Source organism: Gallinula chloropus, assembly GCF_964237585.1.
Source record: "Gallinula chloropus genome assembly, chromosome: 5".
In the NCBI taxonomy this organism is placed as follows: domain Eukaryota; kingdom Metazoa; phylum Chordata; class Aves; order Gruiformes; family Rallidae; genus Gallinula; species Gallinula chloropus.
This window is the reverse complement of record NC_140090.1, coordinates 64,201,201-64,223,053: the sequence shown is the minus strand read 5'-3', so window position 1 is coordinate 64,223,053 and position 21,853 is coordinate 64,201,201. Positions and strand designations below refer to the sequence as shown.

Here is a 21,853-nt window from a genome sequence, read left to right as displayed (position 1 = left end):
TTTGAAAATAACCAACTTAATTTTGTATTAAAGTCTGATCAGTTAAGACATACCAGGAGTGATATTTAATTCATTTCCCACAGCTAGACTCCAAACCTTCCCACGTACACTTGGGGGTAATCCCTGCCACCACAGCTCTCGAACTCTTCGGGTAGCACGCCTACAGTAGGGAAGCAGAGAAGAAAGGCACATATTGCACATCTTGTTTTCTAAAATCATAGGGCAACTTACAAGCAAAACAACATACTACTTCCCAAATCAACATTCAAGGATCTCTGCTTATGCTAAAGCCCCATTTAAAACCCCCAAAACATTAAGGTCCCAAAAAGCGCATTTCATGTTGCTCTGTAATGACCTCACGCTATCTCACCACAACAAAACCTGACTTCTTGACAAAACAGAAAGGAAGAGGAAAACAAGGTATGTGGGTCCTCTGTTTCCAGAGGAGAAAGCCAGCCTTGCCTTGTTTACACAACAGAACTTTACTCACATGCCTTCCCAGTTAGGTAGTATTTCATTGACCCAAATCACCATAGCACTAGCGATATTCTCTTCTTGCTTGAAACGCTCTCTCATTATTTTTTTCCTTTTATGTGCTTCTTTAATTTCTGTTAAGTGTAATGTTAATAATTCTGCATTAGTGTATATAAGTTAAATAAATTTGCTATTATCTAATTATTTAGATGATGTCTGAAAACTCAAGGGTAAATTTCAGTTGCACAAGAGCTAGCTGGTACTACTTCTGTCGATTGTAGGTGTATTTATCTGTAATTTTTTTAATTTAAGCTAAATTATCTATAATAAAAAAACAATTTAGACAAGGAAAACTGTCTAGAACACTGGAAGCACTCTTTTCTGCAGGACACAGAATAACTTAAAAGAAGGCACATCTTCAGCATTGTTTTTCCTATAATGAATTTCATACCACATTCTACCAAAACTTTACTTATTACTTAGGCTACTCAGCAGCAGTTATAGATATAATTATTTTACTGAAAGTTCTCCACCTAGAAGGGTTATGCATTTTCTTTTCTGGAAAGAGGACCTAAGGATCTGAGACAAAGCTACCATGCTGAACAGGAGAGAAGTATTCTGCCTTTTGTTAAAAAAGGATTTTTCTTATTTAAAAGGTAGAAGAACGATAGAGCAGTTCTTCCTGCAATTTCACAGTGGTTCTTAGTGATGTCAAGATAGGAAGACATTTTCTATTTATGCATGCATTAGACACATCAATGGAGTAAACCTGCCATCCCCAGTACACTGATACAGCTGATGAGCTTCAATAACTTTTTACTGAAGCTTCATCTGTAGCAACAGTTAACGAATACTAGGGCACACATACTAAAAAACTACACCCCAAAGATGCAGTTAGAGAACACGGACCACATATCACACCTTACAACACGCGAGCCACAAGAGAGGAGTGAAATGAGTTGTCAAACGCCTTGGATTTCTTATTACATCTTTCAGAGCAAGCTGCCAGAGATCCATAGAGGCTCAATCAGTTCAGAAGCTTGTATCTCTGACAACAGCCCAAGTAAAACATGCAGCACAGAATCTTAAAATAGCTTATTCCCTGAATACTAGGCAAGAGTCTACAGAAGTCCTTTTAACAACTGTTCATAGATTGACACAGTACCAGATGCTACAGATCTGTTGAATTTAAAAAACAGATCTAGTGGGAGTACGAAGGTTCACACAGGTACAGCTGGTTGGAAAAAAAAAAAAAAAGACAAACAACATGTTTTCATCTGTCTTCATATTGGAATCAATCTCAAATTCCTGATAAAGCAGACCTTTAAGCACTCATCTTTATTATAATTTGGCTTTCAGTGGCAACTGCAGCAACACAGCTTAAAAAAAAAATTCCAAGTACTCAAAGTTTCTAGCTGATCACATTACAAGTAGTTTAAGAAAAAAAAACAAAACAAAAAACCATCTAGTTTCTACTCAGAAATTAAAGAGAAGGTTGAACTGACTTCTGAGTCCCGTTACACTCATGATGGTGGAAAAGAAAGCAATTTGATAATTGAATTCTGTTTTAAACTATGTGTGCACATCTGCCTGAGAATAACCTAGATATTAAACGAGGTTGTTCTTTACTATGCCTACTATACTAGTCTACAAGCCAGAAGTCACAGTTAAAAAGTATTGTAGTGATTATTGGCTATTAACATACCTCGTTTTTTTGCCTCTGCCACCATCTCATCATATTCTTGTCGGTGACGTAAAGCCTCCTCCATTGATTTGGCAGGAAGATTTCTGAAAACAAGTTGTTCCTGAATTCAATACACACAAATGACATTTTGAACCATTTCAAAACAAGTTTTAATTTGGCTTCTCTCTAAGGTGAGCTTCGGTGTTTCAGTAACAGCAGCAGAGGACTTATCTATTCAGAACTTACTGCTTCTGTCTATTAGCTCTCCTACAGCTTCCTCTAAAGCAGGGTTATTAGATTTGCTGAACATCTGGAAATGCTCAAAGTCTGCATGAAGTGACAAAAGGGGAACACAGATATTCCATATGAAGTTATTTATTCCAATGCATTTCAGCACATGCATACTTTAATCGTCAGATATACCTGCATATAGAAACTCATTTTGTTCATACAAAGTCTACAATGATGTATTTTCAGTAATGTATTTTTATTAATTGAAAACTCCCACAAAAGAAGACAGATTTACCAAAGGAGGAATCAACACATCCCCATTTATGTCAGAGCTAAAGCTAAGGAAGTTTGCTGCAGATCTACAAGTTTCACCAGCTTAAAATGTGCTTGGGTTTTGGCTGCCTAGTGGTCCCCTAATTGCCAAACACACTTCCTTTTGACCAGACTCATTCCAAAACAAATCCAAACAGTGTTTGGTCTCAGCCTCTTACCCAATCTCTGGTCTACTTTGGTTCAAAACAAACAGAGGACAGTTTTGCCATTTTAATGTGGAAAAAAAAGATGTTTTCCACCTACTCTTATACAAGCAGAAAAGATCACTGTATTAATAATTTTCAACAGAAGTGAGAGCAGAATAAATTTTCAAGGATAAGATGTAGTAAGACATTATATATTTAGGATGGTACTTCCATTTGAAACAAGTGGACCTGTCATCTGTACTCCTGTAAGCTGTTTAATTGTGATATTTTGAAAGTACAGAAAACGCAAAGTTACTGTATTTCTTGCTCCCCACCATACAGTAAAAAAATAGTGCACTTACAAAAAGTAATCATAGCAATCCATACCTCCACTCAGGATACTTCTGTCTGTGCACTGAATAAGTTTTGTATACCACTTGAGAGAATCTTGAAGGAAACACACTGTATGTTCTATTTTCCATTCACTAATTTAAATTGGTTAGAGCAAACATTTAACAGTACCATAACAAGCTTTCTCAAGGTGCAATTTGAAAGCTTTGCTCCATTTGCTTTTCTTACAGCATGTACTCCTAGTCAGCAGATCCTCCTCTTTCCTTCAGGTTGCTGAAATACACTGACCAATTTCTTAGCTACTTCTCATTAGTAATCTTATTTATACTCAAAGAAAGATTTTTTTTTTTTTTTTGCATCTTCATCTGCTGTTTACTTGTCTCTAGCTGTAGTTTTAAGGATCCACAAAGACACAGCTGGAACAGGGGCAAGGAACAGTTTCAGTGAACACCATCTCAATACCAATGTAGCATTTAACTGTAGCTGCCAGGTACAAAATCAGCATTCAATGTTTGTAACAGGAAGGGATTTGATGTGTTTCAAAGCCAATCTATTCCCACTCCTACTGTTACCTGGTTGATTTTCTTTTTTTCCTTTTCCCCTTAAAAGACCCTCCTGACAAGCTAAGTCCAGGCTTGAAGTGACAACTGCCACTGTTAAAGTCTTCACAGCTCGTCTAGGAAATACAGTTTCCAGAATGGAAACTGGCTTTTCAGAAGAAGCGAGTGCACACTGAGATTGTGGGGAAGAAATCCATGAAAGCCTTTAGGAATCTTCCCAATTAAGGATGCCCATAATGCTGCCACAGGCAGCTGTGGTATACAGTAGATAGCAGACTGGTGGCCACATTACAGTAAGAAAGTATTCCTCATTTAGACCATAATAGACTTAAAGGTTCTTCTGGAGATGTTTGGAATAATCCAATGATATATATATCTTGTAAAGTTTAGCTCATCAGAAGCTTATCTAAAATTCTTTCATCATGAGTTCCACAGCAGAATCATACTTACGCCGGTCGATCCTCCAGAATCAGAGCAGTAGTTGAAAGTGGTTCAAATTCAATATTTTTACGTCTTGCTGATGGGGGTGGAGGTTTATACATTCTTCCTGTCCGTGCTTCATATTCCTAAACAACATTATTGACAATTAAATTTCAACTTTTGTGCTGACTTCTAATTAGCAAGCATAGTATTTCTTTTTTACACACACTATATAACATTAGAATATGTATCAGTAAATAATTTCAGATAGCAAAGAGCTAGCATTGCAAGCTGATATTATTTACAGCAAGACAGTGCAGCTTTCTAGGACTGCTAAGTAAGAAGAAACTGCATTCTCATTCATCTTATCAAGTTAATCTTCAATCTATTCTAGTTCAACATTACTAATGGGCATTCCAGGATCAGTTACAGTTTGGAGACTGGCATAATCTTCCCAAAATAACAGTGTGCAAGTATATTTAAGTAATATGGGAAAGTGGACAAAATTCCAACAAAAATGGTTAACCAAGAACACGTCTCTTCCATTTCTTTCCTTTTGATTCTAGGTACCCTTAAGATCCAGTACCTCTCATATTTCTGAAGCCTGTAGCAAGGCAATCAAACGCACATTATCCAGAGCTACCTACAGCATACTCAGTGATAATTTAACAAGATTTCTCATTACAAGACTTTCACATAATTTCTCAGAGTTTAAAACATACAATTTACACCAAAATATTTAGGAGCCTTTAACACAGAGAAGACTGAGGCAGAAAGAATCCCATTACTTTTTCCACAGAGCAACTCAACAAAACAGAAATATGAGACATGAGACAGTCTTTAGGAAAAAGGCTAGACAGAGCCAATTGAAACCCTCAAATCTCATGTTTCCTCTTTTTTAGCCTCTGTAAATAAAAACCTACTGCCAAGTAACTAGGAAACCTATGCTTATGATCCAGCAAGCCTTAAAACAGTTATCTGTGAGAAGACTTATTCCCAAACCAAGTCAGCTTGTGGGCTCACACTGTCCTTAGACATGAAGGCTAAATGCTAGTTTCTCTGCAGGTCTCCCACATGCTGGAATTCAAACACAGAATAGTAAGAGCTGAACACTTTTTTTTTTTTGTAAGATAACAAATTCAAGGTACCTTAGTAATAGACTTTCAATGACTGCACATCTATATTCCAAAGCACAGACGAGTGAGGTCTAACTTGTAAAAAGATTGCTGTGGGGTTTGGGTTGTTTTTAATGTAAAGACAGTCTGTTCTTGTACATCTACCACTTTAATAATTGTCTAAGTAAACTCAGTCTCAAATAAACATAAGATTTTGGTTAAAGTCATCCCCCAAAAAACTGATCAATTACTAATTAGGTCATGCACCTCCCCAATCAAATGTAACAATCTCCATAAACTACCCCCAAATTAATTTCACACCTCGCACACAGCTTTTTGTGCACATTAGTTCTCCCAGCCAGAAGGAGAGGGCTTTACCTATTGTGTTACAGCAGCATTAAAGAAAAAGGGCTGACAACTTTAAAGCTATTATACAGCGTAAGAGTTCAGTACACAGTTGAAGTCCTCTTACCAATCTTAACAATCCTGAAATTTCCAGAGACGACACAAAGTGTCTGTCCAACACTAAGGCAGCCAAAGCATGCTGCCAAACCTTACCCCATTCATTTACATCTTGGACAAAATTACTGTTCTTTCCATATTGGGCATAATATATTAAATTATCTAAGAAGTATAATCTCAATGTCATGTTAACCTCATCTCAAGAATAAATTACCACAGAATCACTGAGGTGGCAAGGTCACCTACATTACATGCAAGTCAAGCCTCCCTGCTCAAAGCAAGGTCAACCACAACAGGTTGTGTTCAGACCACAACAGGTTGTCTTGTTCAGACTTTTAATATCATCAAGGATGGAGACCTCACCTCACTCATACTAAGCAGAAGCTATGGCACCTGGTATTCCCAAAGGGGTTCCCATCCACATAGTCATGATACCCAACCTCTAAGCTTCAAAGATCAGAGGAGACAGGGTGTGTTCATAGCAGGAAGGCTATACCCATTATATACCACTACACTTTTCAGATCCTGAGGAGCTGTCCGAACTTCTTGCCCTTTATCTCATTTGTGGGAGTTAGAACAATACTGTAACTGATAACAAAAAGTGATTGCACCTCCACAAAACAAGACAAAGAATGTTTTTCAAAGATTCTCAGTATCTTTTGAAATGGCTTCCACTCCACCCAGTCCCTAAATCTTCAGCTATCCTTCCAGCTGTCCACCCATTAACCATTGTATCTTACTCTGGCATCTCATGGCAGTACTCCAAATAACTGATGTTGTTAGCATCCTGGAAAGAAAGGCACAAACCTAGGGCAACCAGCCTACTATTTCAAATAGAGAAGCAGCTCTCTTGCTTCTCCATCTTCAAGAAAAGCCCAAATATGCACCTTGTAAAGAAAGAGAGCGAGATACTTTGTGCTATTGTCATTTATATATATGTTCACACTAAAACCCTAAAGCTTTGTGAATACAGTGACTTAAAAGTTACTAGCCAACTGTTCTTAAATACAACTCAGTTCTAAACATTTCTACATCTCTGGCCAAGAAGAGCGCTTAAACAAATTTCCTTGAACATATTCCTCTCCTGAAGGGTAATTCCCAAGACAAATTTTGATTGAAAATAATAAGCATCTGACATTATCATTTGGCACGTTCAAACAAGTATCTTTAGACCTGGACATACAGGATTGGTACAGTTATGTTGTAGTTCACATAAGCATGAGGACGAAAAATAAATCAGAAAACCAACACACACTGTATGAATGAGAATACATATTCTTAAGCCCAAAGTTATTTCATTCTAATTAAACCTATAGAAATATTATAGGCATTCCTGACATGCTTTATGCCTCAGGCTACCCCACCATATTCACATGAGGAATGCATCCTATCATAGTACCCAGAGGTCAGAATCCAGGCTGGGATACAGCAGCAATGCCGTCCCTCATTTTTAGTATGAGTTCTGATTTATTTTCATACCCTTCCAGTATTTTGCAACAGAAGCTACAAGATCAAGTTCATTTAGTGGTCAGAGATGAGAAAGCTTGAATGGTACCAACTTCTTTAACATTCCTAAATACCTCATTTGTGTCCAAAATATACTTTTTTGAAAAGCATTGCAAGATGGACATTACAGAAGTACAGCCACTCTCACCTTTTAATAAAAGTAACACATTTGAATGGTGCTAGTGCTTCTGGCTATTGCACACTAAGAACTCATACACCATTGCCAAAGCAACAGAGAAAGGGGGGAAAAAAAAGGAAAAAAAGACGACTTCAACAGGGATTTCCACAAAAGGCAGAACTCATCACCCACCTGTGTCTCTGGAAGTACATACATTTTTATGAACAGTTGGTTTTTCCAAGAAAAACACACATACACAGAGAGGGAAAACTGTAAACATTACTATAAAGAGTCAAAACAGAGACCAAAACAGCTTCACAATATATTCCAAAGTATCAGAAATTCCCAATGAAAACTCATGCTCTAGGAAACTTATTTGAGGATTAGATCCCAGAACCATCAGCCATGCATGGAGCTCACTAACTTGTGCATCTAGGTTTTTTCTCTTTCATGGAATATTTTGTATGACTAGGTGAAAAAGAATCCAAGAATGCAATAGTCTTAACCATGCATTGATACAGAATCTAAAGTTCCTGGCATGGGATAAAAAGCATGCATAGAATTTCATTGCAAAAGACAAGAGCTGATACTAATACTCTTCCTTAACAAGGCAAAAATACAATTTAAAAAGTCAAATGTCTTGTCAAATGCTTAAAATGCAGGGCATATGCCAGAGGATAGTACAGCAGACAACTGAAATTCAAAACTGTAAAATCTGTTTATGAAAAACAAATAAGTCTGAAGTCTCACATGTATAGTTTTACTGTAAGGAATGTTGTTACAAGTTTTTAAATACACCATATCTGGTATTTATTAAATGATACAGAACAAGTCACAATTCCCCCTCACCACCACCACCCCCCCCCCCCCCCAAAAAAAAAAAAATTCAACTATAATAGCAAGTAAGAATAGTTATCTCCTCATCAAGACTGGAACTGCATCTTCCCCCATCTGCTGTCAATAATTAACTTGTTTAAAAGGCTAAAAGCATGTTTTTCCTGAAAAACACTGTGACAATATATTTAAGAGCTGTTTGACATGTGGAGGAACTTGTATTTCCAGTATTTATTCCTACAGAAATACAGATAAGCCTATTAACCTACAGACAGATAACAAGAATGGGGCATAGGGCTGGGGGGGGGGGGGGCAAGTGCTGGGGGAAGTCTTTTGCTTCTAAACCACCTTGGTGTTTAAATGATAAAGATATCCCAGATTGTAACTTTTTTTTTTTAAAGGGGAGTGGGTGGGACCTCAGCAACAAATCCCCCTGGTGTTTTAAACGAAAGAAAAATAACAATCCTGCCCACACCTTTTTGCTATCTACATGGAAAACAAAGGACACTGAAGTTCCTTTCATCTTTCCTCAGAAGAACCATACAGGACAGCTAGACCATTTGGAGCTATTTTGGATATCTCTAAAACAGTACCTGATTGCTCTGTGTAACATCTGCACAATTGCTCAAAGCTGCTTCTTCCAGCATCTAACCAAACTAACTTAGAGAAAGAGAAAACAGCTGCATCACAGCATTCCAAAAGCATTAGTTGACCTCAACTAGAGTATGCTTGTGGGGATAAAAATTTTAACTAAGTATGCACATAAGGATTCAATTTTAGAAGGCAAACTTGCATCTACAGTGCCCAAACTATAGAGTCTTAAGGAGTAAATATCAACCATGAAATTTAACATGCATCTCGCTGGGATAAGTTTTGATCTACCTAGGATCCGACAACAAAAGCTGAACTCCTGGAAATGAGTGACAAAACCATGGATTACAAGGATTGTAAAAGTCTTCAGAGTCCTGAAAGCACCAATTATACAGATTAAGCACCACAATCCAATTATGTTTTATGTATGCTAGAGGGAGAGTGACCTGACAGGCAACACTGATTTAACTTCCACTATGCTAAGGATTGCCACTATTTAAAGTGGATGTCAAGGCATAATACTCCAATTAAACAAAGCATGCACCCTCTGTATTACAGGGTTTTTTAACATGCTTCCAAAGTTCTAAGGCTGATGCTGAAACAGATTTTATTCAATAAATCATGACTTCCGTTGAGAAATCAATGGGGAATCACCATGTATTCTGCAACTGGTTTTAAAACTCACTCCCCTCCATCCACACATATGGAGCATACGAGCTTCTAAAACATCTATAGGATCATTTTCACAATATTGCACAACTAACTAGAATTAGCATCAGAAAGATTGTTTTGCTTCCTTTTTAAAAGAGTTGATCATGCAAGCATGGAAGCATTAATAGAATTGCTTAGAATCACTTTAATTAAAGTAATATTGACTTCTGCTAATGCAGGAGGATTCCCTCCTGTGTCATCACTTGTGCCTCCCTCCCCTCCCCCCCCCAAATGTTAAAATTGCTGAGCTAAAACTGATTACAAGATTATTAAAAACCAAAGAAATGCTTATAGCAAGAGCAGATGTCACTGAAAATTTCCGAGTCATAAAGACATTTTCCCAGATTTAACAATACCAGGTGCTATCAGGACAGACAGAACTGTACATTCTTTCCTAACTTACAGGCAATATAGGAAGAACCTATACTGAAGGAAGGAAAAATACTAATCTTCACACAGTGCAAGAGAACAACCAGACACTGAAGAGTTTCTTGGTCAACCTTCCAAAATAATGCCATCCACCACCAGTTGTTCATTCACTTTATTTTTTCCTCAATGGGGTAGTTAAACTGCATCAAATTTCACGTTTTGCTGTTAGAGCAGGATGAAGCCAGGGGCTTCCTGGGCCCAATGAAGAAGAGCTGAGAATGGCTGGACCCTGTAACATGAACTGCAGGCATCATGTATCAACTAGCACTTACATTAGTGCACTATCTCACAGAGCCAGAGTAACAGATCCACACAGCTAAAAAAAAAATCTAACTTGTACAAGTCCTATTTAACACAGGGTGTGAGATTACATAGAAACTTTTCAAAGTAACAGGAATGTCCATTGGACCAAATTCAGGATACCAGTCACAGCAAGTAGAAGACATAATAGCATAAACCAAACGTTTATATAGTTGCACTTTTCTAGGTTTCCAATTTCATACTGAAAACAGTGATTAAAAGCATCTGGATATCTGAAGTGCCATAGCCTGTGTGACTTAGTTGACAGGAAAAATATTATTCTAGGCTACCAATTTTCAAAGCTAATACAAGGTGTTCAAAAATCCTGAGTCAAGCCTTTTACCAACTTTACCATTAAGCAAGGAGGCACATCAAATAAAGTAAGCTACTGTCAAACTTTAGCATTACCTATCGCCTGTTATTCAAGAACATGCAATATAAACAACCAACAATAATACTCTATTAGTTAAAGTTGTTAGTGAGATTCACATGTGAAGTTTATTTGTTTATTTTACTAATGGTATATGAGTTGATGGTTAGTGCCATAAGATATTCATGCTACTGTGAAAATGTGATGCTTGTTCTATTTTAATGAGTGCTACATAGTCCCATGCATGGCATTAATTACAACTAGAAAGAATATATATTTAAATTTCATACCCCTGTGTTTAATAGACTGAGAGCAGATATTGACGCAAGACTGCCAGAACTGTCATCCTAATGAGAGAAACAGAAGCAAAACCTTAGTGAATAGATGAAGAAAAAGACCATTAAAATACAGCAACAAGAAAGCTGAAATTTAAATTCACATGTAGAGTATTTATCTTTGAAGAACACAGATGTGGCTGTTCCTCCTTCTCCAGCCCTCAAAACATAGAAAAGAACACAGACTGCCCACTTGTGCGGGATGTGTACAGACATCTATGGACTACTTTGCTGGTTTAATTGAAGATTGATATCTTCTACAATCGGCACCTTTGCCCAAAGGAAGATCTTTTTCCACAGCATTTCTCAGGTACATGATGAAAGACACCTCTCCCTAGTCCAATTCACCCATAAAGTTGCACTTACTTAAGCACTAGCCTTGGAAGATACACTGTTAAAAAGGAAAGAACAAAACATTGTCTATAGGCTGACACAAAACCCCAGAAATTGTTTGCTCTGAAAACGAATCTTGAAGAACCCACCTTTGTTCAGGTCATGTCAGACTGCATCTCACACCCAGTTACATCTTTGCCTATAAACTAGTTAGCTTTAAAGCTGAAAACAAATACACAAGAACAGTACCTGCACTATGGAGAAAGAAAAAAGAAACATTAACTGGACTTGGACAAGCATTAGGCAAGGAACCACGTGCTTAGGGTAACTTTCAAACTGAACATGTTTGGATTTTTCTATTTAACGTGAGATGGGTAGAAAACATTACTTAGAGCGGGCCTTCAAACCCCCCATGTCCCCTGGTGTCAAATTATAATTAGTATTTCTAAACGGAAAGCTCAAAAGTGGAATAGACCTCAGTCTCACTGGTGAGCTGATGAGAACTAAAATACATTTGTAAAGCTTCAAAACAATCATTTCAATAGAAAAGTCATTAGAATATTACTGCAGCAACCTGAAGCCCCTCACACTGGTGAGAGACAGTTAGGTTAAAAGCATGCCCAACTACAGGAGACCCTGTACAACCACAGCTCTGCAGGTTTCCATTCAAAAGCCAAAGCTGGTTTGCTAATGAAAAAACCAAGCTAAAAGACAGAGGGGTGGAGGCAGAAAAATAAACAAATTTAAAAAAAAAAAGTCACACCAATCACACCAGCATTGCTTTTAAGCATTGGATTACATCACTTGGAAGAAGGAAAATAAGTTTATCGTGCATACAACTTTATTTCTGAACATACTTGAACTGTTCTTGTACCATGCATTCCCTAGACTAATAAAAAACATTTTAAAGGCTTCCTTCTTCCTTGTCATACTATTTTCTCCTTTTCAGTACTTAAATACAAAGCCAGCCTCAGAAGAATAATGCTTGTAATAAAAAATATAAAAAAAAACAAACCACACTTTACCACCTGAATCTTTTTGCTAAATTCTATTTTTTTAAAATTTGACACAGGCTGCCTAGATGATGATTTTGCTATCACAGCACAAGCTCAGCAGCATGTCTGCTTGGCCTACAAAAGCTCACATTTTAAGAGAAAAAAACACAATTATTTTTACCTATGCCATCCATTGTTGAAACAATTCAAAGGCCTAATCGAGGGGGAAGCATCACATCAAAAAGATGATCCAGAAGTCCAAAAAAAAAAATCTAGTGTCCCACCAAATCAAAGTAAAAGAGGTTTAATCACTTTAACTCATTTGTATTCTTTGTTTCCCCAAAACTGAGCAACTTACAAGGAGAGAAATGAAAATATGTACAATGGTTATGCTTTCTTTTTCATACTTTAGGAGGAGAAAGTTTGTTTCAATACTCTTCATAGTTGACTCAAAAACTTTTCTTTAAAAACCACCACCAAAAACCCAGAAGAATTCAGTGAACACCTCTGTGGTATTTTCAAAACATTAGTCCCATGCTCACTGCAGAGTACTGCCCTGAAGACACATTTGTGTCACCAACATAGCACTGACAACATGAGAAGTTCTCCTAGATAAGTTTTCCCTCCTCAAAGCACCTGGGTAAGCCCTGTGTACTAGCAGCTGAACTGTATTTTACATCCTTTATACAAACAAAAGGAGAGAGGTTTTTCCTCACTGAGGTCCTACCATTTTACTGACAAGAAAATCATTGCAGAAGTCTAAAACACTAGGGAATATCTTTGAAAGACTTCAACACATATCAGTTTACCTCTACCATTTAATTTTACTAACAAAATGTGTGAGTCTGGAAAGATGGATGATTCTGGAGGATCTGACCACTACGCTGTCTACAGAGAACTGTCTACTGCTCAGCAGACCAATTGTTATTCTGGTGTTACATGTTCCTTGGAAGACCTAAATACCCCTGCTTATTGTTTGTCTTGGTTTCAAGGCAGTCTGTTATCAATGTATTTTTACTTAAAAGCTGCTGAACAGGCAGAAATCTTGTCTTTCTCTTCCCTTCAGCAGTGTGCAAGACAACTCAATGTGGCCTCTATCTAGATAACTAACAGCTTAAGAACTCATCTTATAAAAAAGGATCTTGCACAGTATTTACCTACTGCTTTCAGATACTAAAATCCTTAGTTTTTACAACAAACATGCCATATACACTTTTCCAACATTAGGAGCTTCAAGCATCATTAAACTGAAACAAAATTGAAAGGAGAGTTAATATTGCAAGTTAGAATGTCTGAGTACTATGAAAACCAATTCAAAACGCATCTGTTCATCTGATGAGAAACCTCTGACAACTTTTGTCCCTGGGAGACTGGGAGTTGTGCTGTGAGTAAATGCAATTTCTCAAGTGCTGCATTTTAATTTTTTCATTTCAGACCTATCAAAAACCAATACTTTCAGAGGTTAGGTGTAGAACAGTGACCCAGTCATTCAAACCAGAGTTAGTATTTAACAGACTATCCAAAATTAATACTTTCCATTACATACAAAGAGTGACAGCTTTTGGAAAAGATGGCTTTGTTCCACTCCTAAATAAGCAATTCTTTTTAAATCACTGCAAGCCTTTCATGGTGTGTCAGATTTAAATAAGGAGGGAAGCTTCTTTTCTAAGGCTGTCACTAACCGTACTTTGTTAAAACTGCTGATAAAGTGAATTTGGTGTATGCTTTATTTCTCTTTATCTTGCAGTGTGCACTTCCGTATTTTGAGTTTACTTTAATTTGGGCATATTAGGGAAAAAATCACCATGTTCCTTTAAACAAGTTAATAAAAAGCATTCAAGACTAATAGAAAACAAGAGCTAAACTTAGTGAGAGTAATTTTGCTCATATATTAAAAGCTCTTTAATTGTAAGCACAAAAAATGAAATTGGCCTTAGAGTTTTAAGCAGAACTTGCACTTCAGTCAATACACACCAAAGTATTACACAGCAGCCCACAAGTTGGTTTCTGCTTTAAATGCTTCTGTATTAAAATATTTCAGCAGTCTAATTTAAAGCAGATTTCTGTACAGACCAAAAAGAATTTATCTGATTGATCATTAATGATCACAGACTTCATATAATAGCCAGTTTTATTAGCTGCAGTTCATTAAAAACTGCACGCTTCCTAAAACCATCAAATGCATTCGACATTTGCAGTCCTAAGGAGCTGCTATTTTCCCTTTTTAAAAACAAAACAAAACCAGAAAAAAAGTGAAGGAAGGAAGCTCAGAGGAGGGAGGGAGATGTCCAGCAAAAGAGTTGGCCTCAATCACATCCTGCTTGGGCAGCTCTAAATCCAAAGAGAGGGGAGAGCGTGCCAGCAGCTGCGAGCGGGGAGATGCAGCTGCCAAGAACTTTCAACCTCTGCCCCAGTTTGAGCTAGAGCATCTCACCCAAAGCACAGTGATGGCACCAAAGCTGCAGGGGACTCTGCCACCTGCCCAGCCAGCAAACCCCACAAAAATATTTATTATCTTCTACATATGCTAAGAAACACACAGAGAGATTATTTATAGTAATATTCACTAGACAGTCTCTGAAAGCAGAGCTGGCTCGCATCGTTGTCTGAAAAATGTCTGAAACAGTATCCCAAGCTAAGTTCCCAGATTTTCTTGGAAGTTATTCAAGCCATTGAAATCACTACCTGACTTCTCTGGAGAGGCATGTATAGCAATGTCTAATTAATAGACAGTGACTGGGAGCCATAAGAATGCATTTAAATTTAATTATCAATTTACTGCATCTTCCTTACCAAAACAGAAATAACAAAGGAGGTTTCCATGATGGAAGGAGGTCATGTGAGCTCTATGACCCTTTTTAATATATATAACAGTACCATTTTTTTCTTGTTTTACTAATAGAATAGTACTTCAAGCTTTCAATATTGTCATAAAGCTTTGATGTATTACCTTTAACCAAAAGACTTCCTCCTTCTATTAATTATGAAGCTTTTCCTGTTGCAAGTTAATTTTTCCTGCAAAAAGGCTTCTTGAAGATCTCATTTTTCATCCAAAGGATGCTGACTCATCACTGAGTTTCCTTAACCAATGGTTTATTTGCACCCTCCCAAAGCTGGACGCTGGCATCAGTAAGGTCAGAGAACTTTGTGTTCAACCACAGAGAATGCCATAACTGTTCAGGAATGGCAAGATTTGTTGCCAATAATAAGCTACTGTAAACTCCCTCACAGGCAGCTTGCCTACAGCTTAATCTCATTCTATTGCATAGTCTTACACCTAACAAGATCACTTCACAAGAGCTGGCAAACAGTGAGTAGCCACCATTCTGACCATAGATGGCTAAGAACAATTTTGGGGGGGGGGGGGGGGGGAAGGGGGGAAGGCGACTAATCAGGTTTTTTACTTCAGATCACACTTGATCCCTTAACTTCATTTAGAAGGTCAATGTGGAAGTTTGTAGACACTCAGTGTAAGATATGACGTATCCTGCCACGTTCACAGAAATACTTGGGAACAGAACGCTTTAACCATATTTCTATCAACTTCTTAAAGGCCTGATAACTGCATCCTTGCCTATATTCTTCTCAGTCACATCTACTGCTTAGTGAGGAATTTAGCCTAGGGACTACAGTCAGCCATTCCAAAGTGAAGATACTATTTTCCACTCCTCTTCAATAACTAAGTGTGCCTATAATTCATTCTTTCCAGCTTAGCAGATTTTAACTTTTTGAAAAAAGAAACCATTGGCTTCTCTTCAATGACATATGCACAAGGAGCTATATTGCAAACTTTAAACACATATGCAAGACATTTGACATATGTTAAATATTCAGACATTAGGGTCACCTCAATTTAAAAAAAAAAAATTCTCAGGTATCGTGGATCTACCTCTGCATGAGTAATCAATCCAGATCCACCTTTGATAAAGCATCAGGAGCCAAGATATACAGTTATCAAAAAACCACACATGCTTTAGGTAAATTAAAAGCTAAAAATATTATCTATTTACTGACACTATTACTTAAGATTATAGGAATCCAATAGTGACCCTAATCTGGCAACCGTTGTAACACAACCCACATGACTAGTGACTAGTACCAACTCAATCATATGTAAAGGCAATAAATTGTTTTAATATATTTACTTTTCTGTCACTTTGGAGAAGTTAAAAAAATGGGAACACCACAGTTTAAAAGAAAAAACCCAGTCACTGAGGGACAACAGGGTAAGAAAATGAGACTATTTCTGCAGATTACGCCCTGGTCTCCAGAACAAACATTTTCATTACTAGAAAACGGGAAGCAGATGACTGGTAGCATTGTGCATGCTCTCAATTTCTCAGGATGGAAGAGACATCTGGATTTTTACCACAGTATTTTCACAGCACAAGGCATTCATCTGAAAGTAAACTAAGAACACTTGCCTTCTCCCACCCAAAAAGGGAAACCATTTAAATAAGGAAAACTGTATTTGAAGGCATTGAAAGAGTACTCCGTTTACTTCAGAATAAATCATAGAATGGTTTGAATTAGAAGAGGCCTTTAAAGGTCATCTAGTCCAACCCCCCAGGATTGCACTTTCTGGAATCTCATCATCTTCCAACAACATTTTTTTGTGGGACAAGTCCCATCGCATTGAAGTCCTACAAAAAGAACCTCTTGTTTTTCACTTTAGTTACTCCCAAAAAGCCCTTTTTTCCACCCTGAAGCTCTTTCTAGAAGAGGGCTGAATACTATGCTTCCTTCACAGCCATTTGCACCTGCCAAACACATCAGTTTATGTGGCATTTAAGAACGGAGACAGAGAAAGTGGCTCTCAAGAGTTACTGTTCACCAATACAAGGGAGCTTCATATTTCTTATGTCAACAGATCTTTCAACTTTAGGATCGTATGTTAACACAAAATGAATTATATATTACCAATTAGTCATCTTTAAAGACTATGCCATTTTAATATTATTTTATCAAATTAAAGACAGACTCTAAAATAATATATAGAAATCCAACATTTTATCAGGGGAAGAAAATCAGAAATACCTTTCTGTAGTACCCCAGTAACTCCAAAACAAGTTGTACTCACACTACTATTTTGAAACAAAAATACCTTGGGTGAGATTAAAAGTCTAAAAGAAGCAAAATTGTGTTTCAGAATTCAAAGCCATTTGTCACAAGTTACCCACATAGTAAGTCTTTCAGACAGGAACAACTCTGGAAAGATTAATTAGATTTTAAAAAACAAAAATTAAAATAAGTTTTGTAACACCAGCTTTAAGAGCATAAACTTAACAAGATATTTAGTTTGAAGATAAATTGAACATACAAGTAGGACTAATGTTTTATTGCACAAAACAGGCAAGAGTAACTAAGAACTGAGCTTCATAAAAGCAGCCTAGAATGTTTCACAATTACTACCATTAAAAAATTGTGACATATTAATTAATGCAAATTCTGATGTTTTGACCAAAAAAGCTTAAACACTTTTTGAATATGTATAAGCTTTTTACATAAGCACTGATATGCACTAAAGAATGTATTAGATAACCATAAAATGCACTATTTAGACAAAGCCCCAAGAGAGTCTTCCCAGAGCACTCTGTGGTTATATAGTAACAGCAGGGAGATAACAGCAGAGAGCTACAATACCTATGTATTAATTTTTACAAGCTTTGTACAAGAACCATGTGATATTTACTCACCTGCTGAATAATTTTGGAATCTTTTGGAAGGTTTTCCCTGGGCGGCACTTTTCCAAACAACTTCCAACCAGGAGCGCTTTGGACAGCAGGCTTGAGTTCCTTTGTCCTTTTAGTGAAAAAGTTTCTGCAAAGAAAGGAGGATTTTCTTTTTGTTATAAGCATATAAAGTTATATTTAAACCCACTTAGATTTCCTTAAGACAGGGTCACCACCGTAGAGATTTGCTGCTCAGGAAATGCATAGTGTGATACCTCAGCTTTCTCTTATAGTTCAAAATAATTAACTTGAAGTGGGGCAGCTTTCATTACTGGCTTTGAAGTCAGTATTTGTACTTAACACTCAGTTTTACCTCTGAATTCTAAGATACTTTTAGCTATACCAGACACTTTCTTAAATGTAAGCTAGAGACATGCAATAGCTCTAAAACAAATCCCAAACAAAAGTCAATGTACCTTATGAAGCTAGTTGGAGACTGAAAACACCTGGAAATCACTGGGGAATTTATAGATTCAGAAGAGTAAGTTATTACTTCTACTAACATTTTGTTCAATCTTCATACCTTCAACTTTCATAACATGGAATAGAAAACCAGGGAACATGCACACACCTTCAGTTTAGCAGATAACCTTTGCCAGTGCCTAAAGCAGTCACACTCAAAGAGGCAGCTGACTGCCTTGCTCTTTACTTCTTACAAAGCCAACCATCACAAGATCCCATTAGCAACCATTCGTCTAGATACAGGGCTGTCCTATTTGAGCCCGATCACAAGCTCCCACAGAGCATGCTGTGTATGAGTGCTTTGAAAATGAAAGACAACATTTATTCTGAATATTGTAAAGTTACTTTCCTGAAGCTCACGAATAAAACGGAGGGATTAAAAGTTCAGTAGTCTATAAGGTTAGTTCTCAGGATGCAAAGAACTGACCTCTGAGCAAACAGAATATAGAGCACTTTAGTGGGGAAGATGTTTTCATTCAGTGCTAACTAGCTAAACTTGTGTTTTCACCCCCTTCCTCTGGAAAGAGACTTAGTCTACACTTAAAGCATTTCATGTATTTTAAAAATATATTTCCTTCTCAAATTTAATGTATTCATGTTTGTGCAACAACTGCAAGCTGTCCAAAAAGTGCATGGTCACTCAAATTCCAGCACACTCAGGGTTTCTGACCATGCAGCAGTTTTACAATTAGGAACTGTTAGTGTAAGACATTGTATAGCTTTCAAATACAAGCTACTATTTCAGTTCACAGAATGATTTTGTTATTTGGGTAACAAGCAAATGCTGGTCACAAAAAACCCTTCTGTGCAAGTTTGCTTGAACAGACCCTACAGATACTTGTGTGTAGATGAAGATCTATCCACCAGAAAGCAGCAAGCTGGAGAGAAGGGTAAGAAGATGCTGTAAAAGCATAGAAGCCTCCAGGAGCCAGTAAGTAAGCTCAAGACTAGCGATCCTATGGAATCCAGGAGAACCGAGAAACTCAGAACACCAAGACTCCCTCTGAGGCCATCAGCAAACATCACCATCAACAACAGCTTGCTAAAAAAAAAAATATAATGAAGAGAGACAACAACTGCATTCAAGGAAGCAGCAGCTGCTAGAGGCAGGGTGAATGGGGTTGCATACACACCTGATGAAAGTGCACTGAGATTTTTTTTGTTGTTTTTTTTTTGAACAGCCACATAGAAGCTGTTGGTACATCAGCACAACCCAACCCTCTGTGGAGGTCACTAAGCTGCTGTTCCAACCCAGTAACTGACCAAGCACATCTGGGAATATCAGCTTGCACTGTATGGTTACCCGCTATTAATGGAATCAAGCTGTTGCTATTAATAATAGCTTAATTAAATACAAGGTGTTCTAGTAAGCACTGCTTATGATCCATGCATCCCACAAGTCTTATCTTAGTCCATCCCACTGGAAGCAAAGTAAGTGCCCAGAACACCAAACTAGTGGTTTCTAACACATGGAAGGAAGAGCTGATGAGAGCCGAGCCATGTTACCAATGTCGTTAAAAGACACTGTCCTCAGCCAATGCCAGGACTACAGACCATTAGTGAAATGAACAATTCCATCATTAAAAGAAAAAATTTGAAAACCACAAAAGCATGCTTACATCAATAGCAAAGGCTTATCTCACAACTACAGGACACTTCAGTGATTTACACTGTCTTCAGGAGGGGAGGAGTGTTCCAAGAGTCAGCAAGGAAACATGATGAAGTACTCTAAGAACAAGGTGTTACTAAGTACTACACTACAGCCTTGCCCTTGCAACTACTACAGCAGCTGTATTTGAACTTAATTGGAGGAGGGTTTGTTTGTTTTTTTTTTTTTCCCTAAAAAAGCATGTATGCAGGAAGATATATTCAGGAGTACTGTTCCTGGAATACAAAACAGCTCACACAATGTGACTCCACAAACAGCAATAGCCATCTGATAACTACACATACTATAGAGTACCACTAGGATTACTCAGCAGTTCAGCCCCACTGCTTCTAGCACTTGTGGAAGCTGAAAGATGTACACCTTTAACACCAATGGCAATCCAACACCATATCAAACCTCTTTATGATTAGCCAGGATGCTGGTAGATTTAAAAAGGAAAAATGTGTAAACAAAGTTTTAATTATTATTTCCATACAGAACATTTAACATGATCATGGCTCAAGGTTTGATTTTTAGTTTATTTTTTTAAAACATAACATTAAAACAAACCTTCCAGAACAAAGTCCCCACTATAATGAATTTTGGAGGAGGGAGGGACTGCATATGTATATATTCTTTAGTGTACTGAATTAAACAAGTGTTTGTTTCATGAGTAAAAATATACGCAATTTAACTTTTTTTGTTGGTAGATATTCATTCAAGTCTGCTTCTTATAAAGTTTGATCAGTTTGGGTTTTTTCCTCATTACATCCTGTCAGAATAAACCTCACACAGGAATTCTAACCCAGGATAAGGTAATAGCAAGTTTACAAATAAGCTTTGCTGAAGATGGAAGGGCACTTTTAATACATTGTTTTGGCAGCTAACAGTATCACATCTGATGCGTTGTTGACAACAGAAAAAGCCTCACAAAAGCCCTGTTAAGGAACAGCATCTGTGAGCTTACAAATTGCATTCACTGAATTGCAGGAAGTGTACTAGATTTGATAGGTTTGTTGCTGCTTAGAATATTCATGAGTTTCACTGATCCCAGGAAAAGTCGTCCATTGAGATGGACTGAGTTTTGGTACAGAATCTCAAAATCTACTTGAAAACTTCGAATTTCCTTAAAATTAACCTTCCATTTTAGAACTGAGTAATACTCTCTGTGGAAACGATCCTTAGGATAAAAATATTAAAATTATCTCACTGAATTAAGCTTTTAACTTTTCCACTGGGCTTGTTATAAACAAGTTGTTTTTCTCTCCCTGCTAGTTTTATATAACCACACTGGAACACACATTAACACTCACAAGCAATGCTCAGAAATGTTTCAGTGGGCACAATGAAGAGCTTGAAAAGTAACAGAAGCACCACAGAACAAGAAGCCGTTACTGGCACATACCAAGACATCTATTCCTAACATGGTTTGGATTGCACTACACAAAAACCTAGGGGCTCCGATCACACAGCTGCAACAGCTGTAGTAACAGCTATGAGTCACAAGTTTTCTTCCTTATTTAACAACATTGCTTCAACTACACAAGCACCATGCATGAGTTTCACCATACTGATGGTACAGCAATTCAAAGATGTTAACCATCTCCACAGGTGGCATGAAGGTGATGTGATGTTCTAATCATGTAATTGCTTTTCAAATCATTTTTTGTTGCTATATAAGATAAATTGGTGAAACTTAAATGCAGTTAGAATTGCCTCAGAAGGGGATAGGTG

The 21,853-nt window shown here is 37.3% G+C and overlaps 1 protein-coding gene across 1 annotated transcript in view; it reads right to left on the bottom strand.

The window, feature by feature from the left end:
- The window catches only part of TBC1D12 (TBC1 domain family member 12), a 45,701-nt gene that overhangs the window by 10,201 nt on the left and 13,647 nt on the right, over window positions 1–21,853 (bottom strand). The window contains exons 2-6 of the mRNA XM_084264485.1: window positions 17,974–18,097; window positions 4,209–4,324; window positions 2,180–2,262; window positions 491–608; window positions 54–160 (exon numbers count right to left, since the gene is read on the bottom strand). Coding sequence (XP_084120611.1) covers window positions 54–160; window positions 491–608; window positions 2,180–2,262; window positions 4,209–4,324; window positions 17,974–18,097 — 548 coding nt within the window. The remainder of the gene's footprint in view (window positions 1–53; window positions 161–490; window positions 609–2,179; window positions 2,263–4,208; window positions 4,325–17,973; window positions 18,098–21,853) is intronic.